Source organism: Phasianus colchicus, chromosome 8, assembly GCF_987193195.1.
Source record: "Phasianus colchicus chromosome 8, bPhaCol1.hap1.1, whole genome shotgun sequence".
NCBI classification, from domain to species: domain Eukaryota; kingdom Metazoa; phylum Chordata; class Aves; order Galliformes; family Phasianidae; genus Phasianus; species Phasianus colchicus.
The window spans coordinates 10,778,268-10,797,013 of record NC_143443.1 but is presented as its reverse complement, the minus strand read 5'-3'; the positions used below and the strand labels follow the sequence as shown (position 1 = coordinate 10,797,013).

The 18,746-nt window shown below is 34.3% G+C and overlaps 1 protein-coding gene across 9 annotated transcripts in view; it reads left to right on the top strand.

The window, feature by feature from the left end:
* Positions 1-18,746, top strand: part of CTNNA3 (catenin alpha 3) — a 447,191-nt gene that overhangs the window by 121,958 nt on the left and 306,487 nt on the right. For 6 of the 9 annotated variants that reach the window (XM_090144866.1, XM_090144867.1, XM_090144868.1 and 3 more), the window contains one exon: positions 1,377-1,580. In XM_090144866.1, coding sequence (XP_090000992.1) covers positions 1,377-1,580 — 204 coding nt within the window. Of the gene's footprint in view, positions 1-1,376; positions 1,581-1,797; positions 1,819-3,879; positions 4,035-18,746 lie in introns of those variants that run through there. The other 3 variants (XM_090144871.1, XM_090144872.1, XM_090144873.1) reach the window with 2 other exon arrangements.

Genomic DNA, 18,746 nt, shown 5'->3' with positions numbered 1-18,746 from the left:
GTATTAAAATTCTTCATTTGAAAATACTCAGATATTGAAGTCTGATTTTTCTCTGGTTTCTCTGGAGAATCTCACAGCTGTTTCAAAGTGATTGTTGTGTATTCTGGAAAAGATAGGAGAATTAAACCTGTAACAAAAAGACTTAAATCTCCCTAACTCTAGATAGTATGTAATAGTGAGCTAAAAAGTAATAAACCACAAAATTAAAGGTAACTGATGTTCCCTTTCCTAGATATTTTTGTTGTAATACAACATTTTTTTTTTCCTCAGTACTTTTAGAACTTCCTAAGCTAGACAGTACTTGAAATCTAAATTGGAAAAGTAATTAAAATTTTCTGGCTTAAAAGTAGTTCACATATTTAACAGCATAGATAAATTCTGTTTCACCTGACCTGAATTCCACATTAGGATATATGGCATGGTTTTCTTGTTTAATATGTTTTTTTCTCATGGCATTGAATATGGATCCAGCTAAGCAGACTTATGTGGAATATAGACTTGATGATCTGGATAGAAAAGACAAATTCAGATGTTCAGTTCGATTAAAAATGAGTAGTTTGAATTTCTTTAAATGCTGAAGCTCCATTATACTTGCTTTTGCAGTGCATGAAAACGTCACTTCTCCCTTTTTTGTTCCTTAGAATAGTTACTTGTCACAAAAACATAATTAGTTTTACCATGTGTATAATCAATGAAAATTATATAAAGGAATATTATATAATTTAATAATATTGAGATGTTATAATAATGAAATAAGCAAGAGAGTTAGGCACAGCAAGAATGAGAAACCAAGTAGTAAGATACTTCATAGATAAAAGCACATGCATATTTATAAAGAAAACAAATAGTGTTTCTGATTCCAGTGAAATGCCTTATAGAAGAAATGACAGATGCAGGTGTAGAAGAGACTGAAGCAAAGGATGAAAAATACTTAGTCTCATGAAGTTAAAATAGGAAACAAAGACAACTTGGAGATAAAGTAATTTGGTCAGAAGATGTCAGTGTGGCAAGCAGGTAGATGAGATCTTATTCTATGAGGCACTTCGGTGTGAAACAGCTCAAGCTGGAAAGCTCAGATGCCAGTTTAGCACTGAATCCAGGCAAGCAGAATTGACTAACATGGATATTGGACTAGAACTAGTGAGATCTTGTTGGCAGAGAGAAGTTGGCTTTGCCTACAAATGAGCTGTGCCTGTAGCCAGTGTAAGGAGACTGGGATCTGCCATAGTCCAAGGTATTTTTGATATATCAAGATGAGAGAGCTAATTGGAAGTTAAGGAAGACTGATGTCACTGTGGTTCATGCAGATGAAAAACAAAGAGGCAACTTCAGTAGGCTGACTATTCTTACCTTTACTTTTTAAAAATATTTTCCAGCATTTGATTATCCAGGACCCTCTTGTAGTGAGTGAAGAGAAAATAAGGCCATCGCTTGAGAAACGTTTGGAAGCTATTATCAGTGGAGCAGCTTTGCTAGCTGATTCTTCCTGCACACGTGATTTCCATCGAGAGCGCATCATTGCTGAGTGCAACGCTATCCGTCAAGCTCTCCAAGACCTGCTTTCTGAATACATAAACAATGTAGGTAACCAGGCTTTTTTTTTAAGAAATGTTTGTTGTGAATATATATTGAATAGAAGTAATTTGGCATGACTGTCTTGTAATTCCTTGTGGTTTAACCTGTATTTCTCATCGTGATCTTTACAAGGTTGAAAGGAAAACTTGTCTATATAAATTTAACCCAAACCTGAGTATGGACCTCCAGAATGAGTAAAAATTCAATTATATCATACAGTCTATGGAAAGTGCTGTATAACAGGTATGGCATATATGTTTATACAATTTTATACTTATTGTGAACGATAACTAGGACAGAATATACGTGATTCTTCTTATGCTAGGAACAAAAGTTTCATCATAATTTCACCTTCTTATTTCCTCTTAAAATCTGATGCCAGGGATATAATTTTAGAGTGTTTACATCACCATGTTTGATTTGTTCAAGGGCATTGAATTACAAGGGTAAAAATGACTTAATTGCTAAATTAGAAAGCTAGGATTTTCAGTGAATCCACAAATCTAGTAGTCTGAAATTCTCATAGGCCAATTCATCTGTGAGCTTTTGAAAATTAATATAGTTTTTTAAAATAACTATTTGATTTTAAGAATGGACTTAGCACTTCTTACTTGTTGAATGATGAAACAATAGAGGCTCTGATATTAGTATGTGTACACATTGTTAATATTATGCCTTTCCTCTGGAGAGTTTTTATATGTATACAGTTCTTATCAAAAGAGTACTTGGAGAAGATTTATCCACCACACTGGGAGAATAATTGTATGATACAGCTGTTTGTTTTTTTTTCTGGATGCCAAATTTCCTTTCTCTTTTGTAAGCCATAGTAGTTAAACCAGACCATAACTGTTCTACTGAGAGTATTTTCTTTGTCATATCCTATTGTGATTAGGATAACAAAGCATAGAGACTAAAATGATTTATGCATATTGGATGTATTTTCTTTTTGCTGGTATTGTCCTTGTTAATCTTTTTTTTCTGAAATTAAAATACAGAAGTGAGATGAAGAATTACTTTTCTATAATTACCTGTGAATTCCAATTCGTCTTTCATTCCTTATATGAGATAAAGACGTATTTACTAATTTTTACTCAGAATCTATCAGCAGTTTCAACTGAATAACAACAGTTCTTGTACCTATTTCTTGTACCTATGGTGGTCCTATAGACATGGGTTAGCCACGTGAGATTTCTTTTGCTCTGGTTAGCTTGGTACATTGTTATCTGATACCTTCTTGTAGCAAATGTCCGTTGCAGCATCTGTTCTGGATCAAGTTTGCTGATAAATGGCAGAAAGTTCAGTAAGGAAAAGCAACAACCTGAAGTAGACAGGAAGTGTGGAAGTATGCTAATTTGACGTACAACAATTCGTATCAGTCCAAAAAAAATCGCTGAGGGTTTGTTGCAGGAACTCTTTGGTAGAATTATATTTGGAAGAAGTCAAAATATATGATTGTAAGTCACATGGTCTGAAATTTTTACTTTTAGAACAAAACTGTGATTATCTTTTTTTTTTTATCTCAGAAGCAATCATAATTCTAGAGTTACATAATGCAGGCTAAGGTAAATGAAGAATATATTGCTCAATTCAAAGTGCAAACTTGAGAAAGTCAAGTAGAAGCTCTTTAAATATGGCAAATAGGGACAGTATCATATAATTAGCTGCAGAACACGCTGTCTGAATAAGGTTGCAAGTATGAGGGGAAAGTATAAAGGAGGAAATAAGGAAAATATTAAGGAATGTGTTATACTATGATTAAATGACAGGAGTGAGTTGAAAGATTTTTAGTTTCTTTCAGTGCTCTTGATCTGCTTATGCAATTAATATTGAACTCAGTGGATATACCATTACCAATGCTTGTTTATGGCTATTATTGAGACAGGATTAAATACATTTTTCACTGAGGAGATTTTTAGGTGTCAATTACTTTATTTTACAACTCTAATCCAGAAGAATTAAGAATAAATTCAATAGAGTGTGTTGGTTTATTACTACTTTCTGGTCTCTTGTCTTAATCATTTCAGTAAGTTAGAAATGTGAATTGAATGTGCTGCAGATGTTATACAAACCATTTGTTAACGCAGTGCAAGTTAAGAAAAAGGTGGTGAACTCTTTCCCTGTCTCTGGGAGCACTGCCATGCTCTGCAAGTCCCAGTGTCTACATAATACATTTTTGTGCGAGTCCACATGTATGGTCTCATGGTGTATTTGTGCCCTGAGGTACAGAGGCTCTGCACCACAGCTTGAGCATGAATGGAATTTTTCCTTGCCATGTAACCACCAAGGTATGCTTTGTTTAATAGGCCTGTTATTCCAAGGCTACTTAGCCCCCTGAGGTGGAATACAGAGATGGGAAGAGAATAAATTCCCCACAATTCAGAAGGAGCAGTTAGAGACCTGCTACTCTACCTGGACAATCACAGGGGCTGGGTGGTATTCACCCAAAGGTACTGAAGGTGGTGAGTAATCTGTTTTCTCTCATTTATCAGCAGTCCTGGTCAACTGGAGAGGTCCCAGATGACTGGAGACTTTCTAATGTGATGCCCATCTATGATAAAGATTAGAAGGAGGATCCAGGGAGCTATAGGTCTGTTAGCCTGATCTCAGTGTTGGGGAAGGTTATGAAGCAGATAATCTTGACTGCAATCATGCAGTATATGAGGGGGATCAGACTCAGCCAGCATGGGTTCATGAAAAGCAGGTCCCTCCTGACCAACCTCATCTCCTTCTGTGAACAGGTGTTCAGCCTGGTGGTTGAGGGAAAGGCTGCGGGTGTAATCTACCTAGACTTCAGCAAAGCCTTTGACTCTGTAGGTCTGACTATACTAAACATGTGTACAGGAACTTTTGATTTAGTTCTATTTGAAACATTATGAGGATTGTAGCCTTTGTTGTTCCTAAATTTTTGTTTTATATTTATCAGTTATTTTAAGTCTCTAATAAGCCAGAAAAACATAAAATCAGGAGCCTCTTGGGGTCAGTGATTGAAATTTAGGGCTTTTACTGAAGGCTAGAAAAAAGATCTTTTAAACAGACACTGCCTTTTATGTCAGTGGCTACTTATCACAGGGGCTGTATCACAATGAGGTGATGTGATGGATATTTAAGCAAAATAGTAGAGGCCCACTTGGTCTCCAAGAAGCTTAAGATTTTTTATCCACAAAATAATTTAGTCATATTGTATTTATACTTCTTTTGAAAGACAGTAATCTTTTTGGGGATGTTCCTGGATTATTTGTGTGCTGTTATTATCATCTCTTAATTTTGTGCAGAGATCTGTAATGGTAAAGTATACATTTGCACTCCAGGACATCAAATAGCAGAAATTACTAATGTGAATTTGGATTGTTATCTGTGGTAGAATGATAGTATGGTGAGCGGATAATGTATTTATAGGAGCAATCATTTTGTTCTAGTAATAAGCACTTGCATTCTTGTAAGGACAAGCTATTGTCATGTCTCTGTTCATCCTTCCAAACTGAAAATTATTGAATTTGTTGGAGTTCAGCAATTTTCACTCTATGTTTCTTGAGTTTTCCTTTTGCTTTTATTCCCAGTCATAATAGGGATATGCACTCACCTGGTGATGAAAAAGAATAATAAGGTTGTAAGTTGTGCATGTGTGTTAAAGTGGGCTGTAGTGAGCATCTATTAGGATGACAGGCACTGCTTTCTCTGCTTTCATTAGTAGGCATGGCATATCTGAGTAATTATTCTGCACCACCTGTGGATTTGAATAAAGATCACTTGCTAGATTATTCAAGCAAGGCAGAAAAAATGTTGAAAGAAGGTCAGATATATTATGATGGCTGATCTCTTGAGTTAAAGTTTTTTTCTCTTTGGAATGTTGTTTCCTGAAATTAGAGTTTATTAGATTATCAGGATTTTTCAGGGTGTTGGTTGAATGTATTTTGTTATTCATGCTAAAGATGGTATACTTTATACCTTTCTTCATATATCGCAATTTCTTTTTTGTTGTGTATTTCAAAGTCACCTGTTTCTTAACTAGGATTTTATTTTAAAATTACCTAAGATTGAGGGCAAATAAGGTCAGTAAAATTACTTGCATTGTTCTTGCCATTTTAAAAAGTTTGTAATCTTGAAAAATGTATCAAATCTTAAGTATTTATATCAGAAAATGTTTCTGAAAACAAAATTTTGTTCTTTCTAAAGAAACTAGCCAACTTGATACAGATTGAAAAATGCATCTGTACCACAGAATTGTTTCTTCTGTTAAAAAGTATTTCACAGAAGTGTCTCGCTCACAAGTCACAGACACGTGTGAATGTACAAACCATCAGCAGCTCTGTAACTCTCTTGGCAGCTTTGAAGGTTCCTGTGATTCTTGTGCCACGGGTGATGGTTTGCTGCTTCTTACTGTAGTACTGCTGTATTATACATACTGAGTTTGGCAAGGAGCAAAGTCAAACCATCCCTGGTCCCACCAGGGGTGGTTTCAGTCTCTTACTGAGACTACTAAGGAAGCAGGGGAAGTCTAAAAATCAATTTTACCTTGCTAGTACAGCTGTGGAACTTCATTTCTCTGGGTTCCCTGAATGTTGTCTGAAACTTTCTGCTTCACCATGGGCTTGTGTCCACAGCTTCTCAATACAGGACACATTTGGATTTGAGGCATGTTTGGATCTAAGCATGTGAATTGTACGTGAGAATGGGAAACAAGGGTGTCTGGTACCGGGGGGTTACCTAAGACAGGGAATGAATTGTAATCTGCTGAGCTTTCATGTTCTCTCTCTTGCTCAAAGAAAACCAAAAACCGACAAAACAGTGTGTAGGGCAGAGTCATGTATTGACGTAGATGGGGAAGGTCTGGCCGTAAGAAAGACATGCTGGGTAGTTGGAACTTGTGCAGTTGCATCTGTATAGATTTCAAATTGTAATTGCAGTTCACTTTTGTGAGCCCAAACACTGGAAATTTGAAAACAGAAAAAGGGTGGAAAATGAGGTGTCTTTATTGCTGGTGTAGTTCTGGGTCTTACTCTTGGTCTTGGCTCATGTATTTGAGTGCTGTGGAGTACTAGTGCCTTGTTTTACTTATGTATTGAGTGCTCTTTACCAGCAGGTTAAGGATTTTTCTTTTTTTTTCCCTGAATTTTTAAACAGCAACATGTACAAGCAGTGCTTTCATTCAGATATTTTTCTGTAGAAAGAATGGATTAAAATGTTTTTTATCCTCTTTATATTATTTTCTGAAACTGCTTTTACAGAGAAGTTTGGAAGTCAGGTGTAGCAAAATATAAACTGTATAAATATCAGTGTATGATGTGTGGGTGGAAAGCATCACTCGGATCTTGTCTATTCAGGGTTTTTAATGACTTTATCAAATATGATGTCTTCAGGAAAAAAAAAAAATCCAGTAAAATTAGTATGCCCATATGGCATATTATGCTGGCATTTACTGAGGAAAACATGTAATTCTCCTAATTCTCTTGCTGATATTGGCTAGGTACTTAAGGTGACTTTAAATACTTCTATAGTGAGCTATATTTATTCTTTGTATGTATAATTGAAAATTATTTTTCTGCTGTTGGCTTTGTCAAAGAGTTATAAAGGGAAATTAGTTATTAAATGTTTGGGGAAAAGATTTTAGTGTGTTTAAACAACAAAAGTAATCTAGTACATTTCCTGAATAGATTTACAGATAAAAAATAAGCTGCAGTTAAATTTACCTGACTTTGTGGTCTTGCAGAATTTCTGGTAAACTTGGATCAAACATGAACTAGAGATATATAATAAAAGGTTTTCCATTCTTAAGCTTTGTTTTTCATTTAATGATTCTGATCCAAGCTATTTCTAGGATTAATCTGATCTTAATTTAAGGGCTTTCACTGCAGTAATGTAGGGTGATGACCAACTCATGGCCCTGCAGAAGATGATTCTGTACGGTAGTTTCTAATTTGAATTTGATATACCTAACAGCAGAGGAAGTATATCAGATTGTTGAAAACTGTTTTCTGTTCTTAAGGAACTTTCAATGAAGTAGCATTTCCTCTTCCCAAGATAAATTAAATCCTTGATTGTGGTAATAAAAAAGCATTGGAAGAAAATATAACAAATGGTTGTTATTGGAACATCCACCTATCTATTTAATATATACATAATATATGTATATATTTTACAGTTTGTGCAAAATTACTGTCATTATGTGAAGTTTTTTTTAACCACTTTCCTGCTTTCTTAAGAATCTTAAACTTATCATTTTTCTAACTGTTAGTATGCCATTTCTAGGGACACTGTTGAAGTCTGTATTTCAGAATGCATTTCTATTGTCTTCATATAGAGTGGCTGATTTTTCTTCAAATATATTACTAAATTGTATTTGCTTTCAGATTTGAAGGTATTTACTACTTTATATAACAGTTCTTATTTAAAAAAATTCATTGATCCTTTAAATTTACTGATATCATAAATCAATTACAAATCCAAATCTGTATCAAACAGGATTCTTGTTTCTAAGCAAGCATTAACTTCTTTTGAATTTTCAAATTTGTCTAAAATTTCCATGTTGCTAAAAACAAATACTTTATTGGTAGTTCCTCAGATTTAAGAAGTTTACATAGTAGCTACATAAAAGTTCTAATTCTTCACTTATACCAGCAAATGTGACTTCTCTCTGAAATGGAACTGTCTGCATAGAATATATCTGACTTGTCAGTTAATAATTTCTTGCCTAACTTCCATTGTTTTCATGAGGAATGAACAATGGAGTTTCATGTGAAGTAAGTTATAATGACTTTTGATGAAATCAGTACAGTATTGTAAAACAGTTGCATAAGAAGCTGATTATTTCTTTACTGTTCAGCTCGAACTTAAAACAGTGATTTAGAAAACTTCAGCCAATTAGGGACTGGAGACCAGAGGATGTAAATTAAAATTTTGCAATTCTATATTTTTTCTGAAAAGACAAATAAAATGTGGCTTTTAAAGACTCTCTTCTTGACTATTAACAACATTTATTGGCACTTCCCTTTTGTTTTACCTTATTGTTTCAATGTATTATTTTTTCATAGTTCTTTATCTGATGTGCTACTCTTCTTTTTTCTAATTAACTAAAAATTAAAAGGAAGTACACATTCTTGTGTTATTGTAATTGTGAGTAGTATGTGATCAGAAGGCTGAAAATGTAAACAGAAGGGCAAATTCTTGCCATATTAATTTAAAAGACAGCAACAGGAAAAAAAAAACCCTTTCAAGATCAGCTGGACTGAAAAACTGCCTCTTGTGGTTATTTTTAAGCCTGTGGTGCCAACTGGCGCATTTTGTTTTTATTGTAGAGTGTGTGGAGAAAATACATGTCTCAATTCAAACCACTGCAAAGTTCAGTTGCATACATTAAGTAAATTATTCTAATTACTCTTCTTACTGAAAAATCCTTGTGATCTTAGATTACCATGATTTTTTAAAAAATATAGTTTCATTACCAGTAGCAAAAATTAAAGAAAATTTATATAAAGATAGAAGAAAAGGATAAGCCAGCTACCTAACTAGAGGCTGTATTTAGCAATAATCTAGGATTATCTTTTCTATTCAATGTTTCTAATTTTTTCTAAACCTTAACATTGAATATGAAGAGTTATCCGTCTGTGAAAGGAAATAACTATTGAAGGAATTCCCCTTGCTCCTTTCTTTCAGAATATATTTAGCTCTTTTGTGGAGAAATGAAGATTAACAATCAGTTTGAATGCCATGTGAATAGGAGAAAATAACTCTAAGCAACGATTTAGTGCTTTGCTGTGTGATAAGTTGGCATAGAACAGCAAGAAGTTTATCTCTCCAGAGAAGTCCCATCTCTGTCATCTCTCAAGACCTCAAACTGTTCCTTTTCAGGATGGAGGGCAGCTCTGCATGAACCTTCAAGTTGCACCTGGTGCAGAATTGAGGGCTCATGAAAGAACTGTGGGAAGTGTTTTCACAGATTTAACTTGACATGTTACTCCTATAGCCCTTTTTCTCCACAGGATGTAGGCAGGATGAATGCATATACAAAAGAAATTATTGAGAGTATTTGTGTATGTAGTAAGGGTTTCCTCATAAGCTGTTGGCATGAAAATAGTATGGCTGACAGTGATTCATCTGATCATATTAGTGGGAATCTTTTTTACCCTACCATATTTATAACTACATTAGAAAGATTTGTCTAAATTTAGTATTTCAGAATCCACTTAACAATTTTATATCCCATAATCTGTTCATGAACTTGAACTTAAATGCAAGAAAGAACTGATTGAAATTCTGCTGTATGAGATTAAATGAAAATATTACATTTGTATGTTTTCTCCTACTAACTTTTTTTCTCTGAAGAAAGCTATTATACGTTGTAAAACAAGAACACCAAACAAACAGCAGTACCTTGCCAGCAAAAAAGAAATTGCTAGCATTTCCTCTGACAGAAATTTGCAACAACTTAAGAATATTAGTAAAAATGCAATGAATGATATTTAGTATTAAATGTTACCAATGTACTCAGTGTTTAGTATGTATTGTTTTAATAATAATCAAATAATTGTAGAAGTCAGTGTTGCTTCTCCTAGTGTCTATATGCAAAAGGTAGTAATACTTTGCTCTCTTGTGACTCCAAGAAGACTGTCATAACTGACATTTAGTCAGCCCAATGAAAATCGCTAACAGGCTGAGAAACAGCCAGCTTGGCAGATCACGTGTGTTGTGAAATGTTTATGCTCTCACTGTGTTCTGTGTGCATTTAATATGCAGCTCACTCTGAAAGTTATGCCTCTTATTTACTTCCATGGAAAATAAAAGAAAGAAAGAGCACAAGAACACTGTTTGATAGAGCAAATTCTCAGCTACAAAATACTAGTTTAAACATAGTCATCACCATTCGCTGATTTGCACAAATGAGCTAATTGAGACAATCATCATTTTGTAGTGTGACAGCTGTGCATGGCTATCCAGAATGTGGCTGGTCTTTCACGTCACTGTTTCTACTGCTGAAACACATCATGCACTGCCTCACTGCATTCACATTCACCGGTTGGTCTCTGTGAGCATTCAACAAGAATCAGTGAATGTCAGTGGGTGCCACTTTTTCACGTTTTTATTGACCTACCTGTTCAGGTTTTCACAGTAAAGATCCCTGTATAGTGAATGGTAGATATTTAATGGACAGCAAAGAATACGTATTTTTTACTGGGTGGAAATCTTGTAAATATAAGACAAAAGAGACCAGTTCTTCCAGAAGTTCTACTGGAGTGTTAGACAAAAACTAATGAATTTATTCTAGAATAAACCGTAGTTCATTTACTTGAAGCTCCTTTTTTTTTTTTTTTTTTTTTTGTTCCAAATCAAATTGTGTTTGGTGGTTATGAAGGAAGAAGGGCTTCATTATGCATCAAGCTGTTTTTTTCCCTATAGGTTTGAGAATCTAAAAACATACTATCAAATGTCACTATTTTATGTGATGTATTTCACTGTTTAAAACACAGGCTTTTTCCTGAGTTGAAATTAAATTTGCCATCAGTAAGGAAACAACATGATTGATGTACTATTTACACTTGACCAGCTGCTAATGAATTCTCATTCAATATCTTGTTGGCTTGTGCTGAAGTAGTACATAAAGCAACCTTGAAAATAGCCTCAAGTTCCTAAAAGTACAAAAAAGAAAAAATTAACTTATTCTGACACTTTTGATCTATGGACTGTTATATAAGCTCTGACTTCTGTTCTGGGATTATGTGATTGATGGTATCATTTTTGCCATTTGATCGTGTACTCTTTACTGAATGTTACTGCATGTTGTGTTTTGGCTATGAGGCAGGGAGAAGGGTTGCTAACTTTTCTTATTGGTCTCTGTTAGCCCTTGTTCAGATAGAGCCTTACTGGAGGAAGGGAGTATGCCCTTTCTTTGAACACAGCTGAGCCTACTCGGTTGAGACCCATGCCTGCAGTTTCCCAAGCATGGCATTGTGTATCTCTTGAAGGGTACTTCAGAGAAAGGAAATACTTTTTTTGTGGATGGGATTTATGTCCAATTTTTGCATCTTAAAAAATAAAATCACTGAGAATACTTAGCCTGAGTACAAGTTTGGAGAAAGGATGTGTTATGAGTAGGGAGGCATTGTATGACCAATACTTGATTTTTAATTTCTTCTATCTAGCAGAATAGATTTTTTCCTCTTACACAATTGTGTTGTGATATGGCTTACCTTCAGTGGCTGAAAGTCTTTTTTACTTCTCATTAGGAGAAGGTAGAGGAGAGAGCTCTTAATTCTGACTGAGAGGGACCAATCACTGTAAAGGCTTCTAATTTCAGATTTTAAATCTGTTTGGATGGGCTGGCTCTTTCAGTATGAGATGGAAGGAGATATGCTTTTAAATATAGGAGAAATTTCAGAAGGTTGTAGGCAAGTACTTCACTGTGTGCTCAGCTAGTGTGTTGTGGCTTTTGCTTTTCTCAAACTGTGCTAAATAAAACTCTAATTCTTCTCTCTGCTGCTAATTCTCTCAGCTATAGAAAGGCCAAAATCCCAATTACTTTTAAATGTCAAATCTGCTGAGGCCAGTGGTGAAACTTGAACTGATGTTAGTGAAGCTAGAAAGTCTCTTTGTTTCTAGGAGTGAAACTTATTTCTGTGGATATAAAAAGGAGAGCTGTATAGTATCTGGTACATATATCTTTTTAAAGGGCTATTTTTAACTTTTTAAAGAAAATAGTTTTTTTGGTGAATACTTAATGCTGCGCTGTGCTTTTCATTGGTGCCTGTATAGACAGACACCCACATGCAATACAATGTCTTATACCTTTCTTAGAAAAATTACTTTTTTAAAATGCTATTTTTTTTTATAGTATGAAATTATGACCTCTTTGAGGTTTTCACTTTTCCTCTATGCAGTTTTGCTATTTTCTTTTTGTACTGACATTCATGTAAGATGGAAAAATTTCTGCAAGGCACAAGGTATTTCATTGCTTCTGCACTCTATTGAAGAAATTCCAGCTTGACTTACTGTTTAAGCTCAGCGAACTAGTTAAAGAAAGGAGTTGCATAAAATGTTGTGATTCATTCAGTTTTCCTCACTTGTTATTTATCAGTATTTTGTTGTAGGTGAATTTTCTGACCAGAACTAGATTCTGTATGGCTCCTTTCATCTCAAACTGTGTGTAACTATTCAGTCTATGCTGCTTATCCTTTTCAGGAGCCTTATTACCCACAGGCAAATATAATCTATCTTTTCCTTTAACAGTTCCTCTTTTCACTCTACCCCAAAAGAAATTAGAAAAGATTCACAAGATTCTTCAACCCACAAAGTCTGCTTCATCATCCCTAAATCACATATATCTGACTGCAAATCTATTATTTTTGTATGAATTTTGAGAACAGAGTATTTTATTTTTTCTGTGTGCTTTTACAAAAGATAAAAGATGCATTTTAAAAAAACAAAACCAAAAGCTATTGTTTTGAAACTTATTTCCACAAAGTAAGAGCCATTTTTATCTGAAGAAAAACTAATGTATCTACCTTGATGTCTAAAAACAGAAGTATTCTAGCTGAAAACATGCCACCAGTTCATATGGCAGTTTCTGTCTGTGTCTCTATATGTGTATGTTTGTGTTACTATCCTACCCTTCTGATGCAACATGACATTCACCTTTTCTTCTGAAATGGCAGATGAAGTAGACAGCATGTTGAATCTAGTTGCCATTGTGTTAACTATTTTCCTCTAGAGGATTGCATCTGGTTAATGTAAACAAGCAGTTTAATCTGTACCTTCTGATTTTCATTACTTCCAATTTACTTGCTTTTGTTAGCCTGCTACTATGCTGGCCAGTGTCATACTTTTCAAGTTCAAGTTCATACTTGTCAAGTTCTTTGGAATTATTCACAGCTGGATCTTTTCACAGAATCTCAGAATTGTTGGAAGGATCCTCTGAAGATCTTCTAGTCCAACCCCTGCCAAAACAAGGCGTCTCTACAGGGGAACTTCCTTTTACATCTGCTTCTCTTACCGTTTCCTATTTTATCTTTCCTCATTTTGGGCTATTAATCTTCCCCTACTATCAATAAAAAAAAAATTCTAGTTGAATGTATTTTGCAAAGTTTGTGATGTAGTAGAAGATGGTTTCCAGTGAAGGGGTCCATTTTTGCACAACTTTAAAGGAGATAATGTCTTTCTGCCCAAGTAGTAACTGTAAGGATCTCAAGAGCTGTTTTTAGCAGCTAGCAATTCCCTTTTCTCATTCTTAACTGCTGTTTTGCTTATTTATCTTTAATGTCTGTCAGACAGAACCGAAAACTTAGAAAAGGAACAACTTATATGATTTCAGCTTAGTTATCAGTTGTATGGGAACTGCTGAATCATGGCCTGAACCTCTGATTGATCACCTGAGGCGAGCAATGAATCAGCCACAGGAGCACAGGTGAAGGCAATTCACCTGTGCTGCCAGAAGGGGAGGAGCCTGGCTCCACCTCTCCTAGACCCATTTAAGAGCTGACTACCGGGGGGAAAGATGTCTTCTGGAGATCCTCTTCTCTGGAGTTTCATAGAGGGCCTGGGATATGGGTAAGCGTTCTATCTATTCTCTTTGGGTATAATAACTGCTTAGCCAAACTCTCTGGTATATTTCATAATTATAACATCTACATTCATTGATTATACATCAGTAAATGCTGCAATTCATAATTTAAACATTGGTCTTTTATAACATTTTCTTAGTTTTTGAATTATTTTCCAAGGTTTCCATTATAAGTTAGTTTTGAAAGTTGTGCTCTTAGTGGGAAAATATGCCAGTAAGTTGTATCAGACCTTTGTCTGCTTTTGATGAGCAAGCATTATGTATTGTCATGGCTCTATATACTTGGATTTTCATATGAGCAGTATTTTGTGTCTATACATCATGAAAAGCTTTTTTTCCCCTTTTAATTCTATTTTTGATTTACTTTTCCATTTCCCTGAGTTTCTGTAAACTCTTAGGTGAGCAAGGTCAATAGTAGTAACAAGTGTTAACAAAGAAGCTGATATGTTTATTTTTCTCTCGGAATAGTTAGGCAATAGAGATGTATGTATTTGCATATAGCGTCTGTCTGCTTTTGACTGCTTCTGGTTCATGCATACTAGGCCAGCTTTATCACTCCTAATGATTTATATGATTTATATGATACTGTCCTACTGATTACTCAGATATACAGAAAATATTTAATGATAGGAAAAAAAATTGAAGTAAAAGGTTTTCATTAGTAAGGAAGGCGGAAGTTTTTTTCATGATCTGGTTGATTGCTTCTATTTGTTCAGTCCAGAATTAAATTGAATACTTCTATCTCTTAATGCTTTAACAGCCTGTATATCCTTTTAAAACCCAACCTGAAATATCTTCAACATTAGCTCCATAGAATTCTTTAGAACTGTTATTTTTTCTGTAGCATAACTTAGTTGCATTCAAGATATCTTCTATCCCCTTTATTTACATCTGTCTTCAGAAGTGACATACAATTATACTTGCATTTAAATTGCTATTTCAGGTGTTAGTTATCAATATGTGTTTTTTATTCCAGTAACTAGTGTAGTTTTATGGTATTAAAGGTATTTCTGTATAACTTCTTCCTGTAGAATTTTTTAAAACAAGACACAGCGCAAAACTTTACAATAGGCCATTATTGCTCATTTCTGAAAGCAGAAAATAATTTGTTCTTTCTGTGAAAGTACATTGAAATGCAGTAAAAAGTACAGTAGAAATAATTTTAATAAGAATTTTTGCATGTTATGTAAGGGGGATTCTAGAATGTAGTCTAGTGGAAATAATCTGAAATATGTTTTCAATTTCAGTGCGTAGAGCTTTTTTTCCGCTAGAGAACTGTGGAAGCCCAAGAATTCTATGGCAAAATGTACACAAATATTAAATAAAAGAATGAAGTTTCAAGGAGTTGTATTACAGTTGGCACTTGAAATTTCAGTGATAAGATAACCTTGAACAGGTTGACTGAACAGGGGTGGATCTTATAACTGGATCTCAAGCCAGCATCAGCAAGATACCTAGCATTTTTGCAGAAATAAAGAAATGGAAGAAAGATTCAGGGAATATGCAGCATAAAAATCTGTTTAAGCCACAGAGTAGGTAAGTTCCTTGCATAATTCTTATGAATTCTAACATTTTCAAAATGAAAATAGGACCTAAATCAATACTGCTTATTCTCAAACAGCATCGCTCTGTCCTTATTTATCATTTTAAAGCTGTTTTAGAAAAAGTCATTTCACATACACTGTATTTATATTTTTGAAAGCTTGACATTTTGGAAACTCCAGAAGTAATGCCTCCTATTTTTTTTCCATGGAAGCCTGCATTCTGCACTCATTTAAAAACAAACAAAAAACATCTGTACCAGCAGAAGTGATGACTCACTGTCATCAGTACTGAAACGCACCACCTACCACCTCACTGTGCTCGCTTCCACTTTTAATCTCAGTAATTCTCCTTAAAGGTTCAGCAAATATCAGTGGATGGATACAATTTTTTTTTCTGCATGGAGGAATTCAGTTCCCCACCTTTACTTCATACTCACTTCTATTTTGTCAGACTGCCCCTCTGTTGCTATCTGTAACACAGCAACAAAATATAATGTTATCCTGGCAGGAAGGTTCCACCTCTGCTGCTGTGGACCAAAATAATAAAATAGGAAGTGTTACTTTTATAGCAGCCCATGTATTTATGAAGTCCAAATTATTTAACTTGAAAATGTATTTAATTGATGCAATCACTTCGGGATTATCTTGGAAATAGAGTTATTGCTGAATTGCATCCTCCATAAAAGTTTGTCTCTTATGAAATAGAAAGTGAGAGGTACTGTATAGAAACTGGAAAAACTGTTCTGAAATAGGTGAACTTTCAGTTCTTTCAGTTTTCATTACAATAGCTTTTTGTTTGCATTGGTCATTTGATTTTAATAGAAAGTCCATATGAATGCAACATTAATACTCACTTGTAAATTACCATGATTACACATGTCACATCTGTAGTGGTGGTGCTCTCACAATTGTATTAGATTTATAATATAACAGGAGTGCATATAATGAATACATGTTGCAGACTCCTTTCCTGTTATACGACTGGTGCTCTGTTGTAGTTAACCATCTAAAGAGATGATTTTAAGAATGATTTATTTGCATACAAAATTGGTGTTGATAAAGTAGACTGTAAGTTCTATGCCATATGGGATTTTCAGTTTTACATGCTGCACTTCAGAGCCACATAAAAATTCTGAGCAAGGTTCTAGTGGCAAACTGTTAATTCCTTAGGTATTCATTAAAATAACATTAATCATGAACTCTGATGTTCGAATTGATTTATTCAGAAACTTTATAATTCAGATGAATCAGGTTCTATAATTAGAGCAGAAGGATAGAATTTGGCCTTATGTTATAATAGCACTAACAATTCACTTAAAAGTGAATTTTTTTTAGGCATTTAAAGATTATTTGCTTTAGATATGAATCGCGTAATCCAGCCTGCATGGAATACAAGATTTGTGCATCTCTTTCTGTGTTGAAGAGTGTTTTGCAATAGTTTGTAAGAAACATGATTGGTTTTTTTTTTTTGTTTGCATTCAAGCTTGTGATGGACTTGAGAAAGCTGAAAAATTATTCTGCTATTTGGTGTGCTGAATATTGGCTTTAAGTAGCTCCCAGTGGGGAAATCTGATCACTAAGTCTATGGGTTTTCAGATAATATCTATGCTTTAGACGGATAGATGGATTTTATTCAAACTACCAGAAAGTCATCAGTCTGTCACTACTAATTATATGATAATCCTATTTCTTTGTCAAATATGGAAGTGAAAAATATTTCTATTACACTGTCATTCATTTGTACTAGAACAAAGAAAAAGTGACTTTTTTTGTCAAAGTAAATTTACTTTTTGCAGGACTTCTGAATATTAAAAATTTATATGACTTCAAAGGGCACTCAGGAAATTCATAGAGATATTAAAACACTCTCTGTGGCTTTCTAAGTCCCTGCACTACAAATGGGTGATGTCTGATGGGGCTTTTTGGGGAAATATTGCTGTGTGCTTTCTTTAGATCTCACAGAAACCTTTTAATTACATCATTTGACATAAATTTTAGTTAAGGATTAAAAATAAATAAATTTACAGTTTCTCATTAAAACTTGCCACAATATCATTAGTATCACTTTTGCTAGAGTTATCAATCCCATGCTTTTCCACTGAAAGTTTCTAAAATCTTTAGGAGGAAAACAGGGCTGCAGCATTAGTGTTCTGAGTTACGTTAATGCCTGATGCTGGAATCTACATGGTTGTAAGTAGAGCAAGGCAGTACACAACTTCTGAGGCTGGTATGTTTGTTGTAGTTTGTTGTATGTTGCCATTTGTGATCCATCTTGATCATTATCTAGCTTTTATTTTTATGCTCCTTGTGAATAGTTTGTATAAAATATTATATTGTAAATTTTGATCACTTTTTAATTGAAACACGCTTTTGCTTCTTTGTATTGATGTTATTCTGGTGTTTGTAATTTTAATATACTAGAATGTATTTGGGGTGTTTTGCAATATGTGGTGATCTGTCAGATTAATCATAAATCTTCATCTATACCTTGTTCCTTAAGGGAGGCCTCCATTCAAATACTTGTTCTCAACTTCCTAATGGCTGTTTGAGTCCTGTAAACTACTGTATAACAATGATCCGCTGATGGACAATGTGAATTGTTACTTATTGATTTCCTTAAAATTGGCTGGTTTATAGAGGTTACACTATTCATCAATTCATATATTTTAAGCATAATAAATTTGTCCAGCTCTTTCTTGATGGAATAGTTTCATAGTATCACTTAACTGAGAATGAGATTAGTATTGTTAGCTACATCTATTTCTATTTTATGAATCTAATTGCAAAGGGAAATGCTATATCCAACTGACTTGGAAGTATTTGAATCCACAGGCTTAGCCTACTTCCTTCTTGCTATATTATCACCCTAGGGCTTTTTTATATGATACATTTTTAAATTCTATTTACTATTTCCTTGTGGTCCAAATCAGTACATAGCCAACAGTTATCTTCAGGAGTATGAACATCAGCTTTCCAGAAGTAGGATCTAAAGAGTAAGTCTTTTATCTTGATTAGCTTTACTGAATTTTTTTTTAATTGTCTTTATTTTAGGAAGATACTTACCTGACATTTAGTGTCCT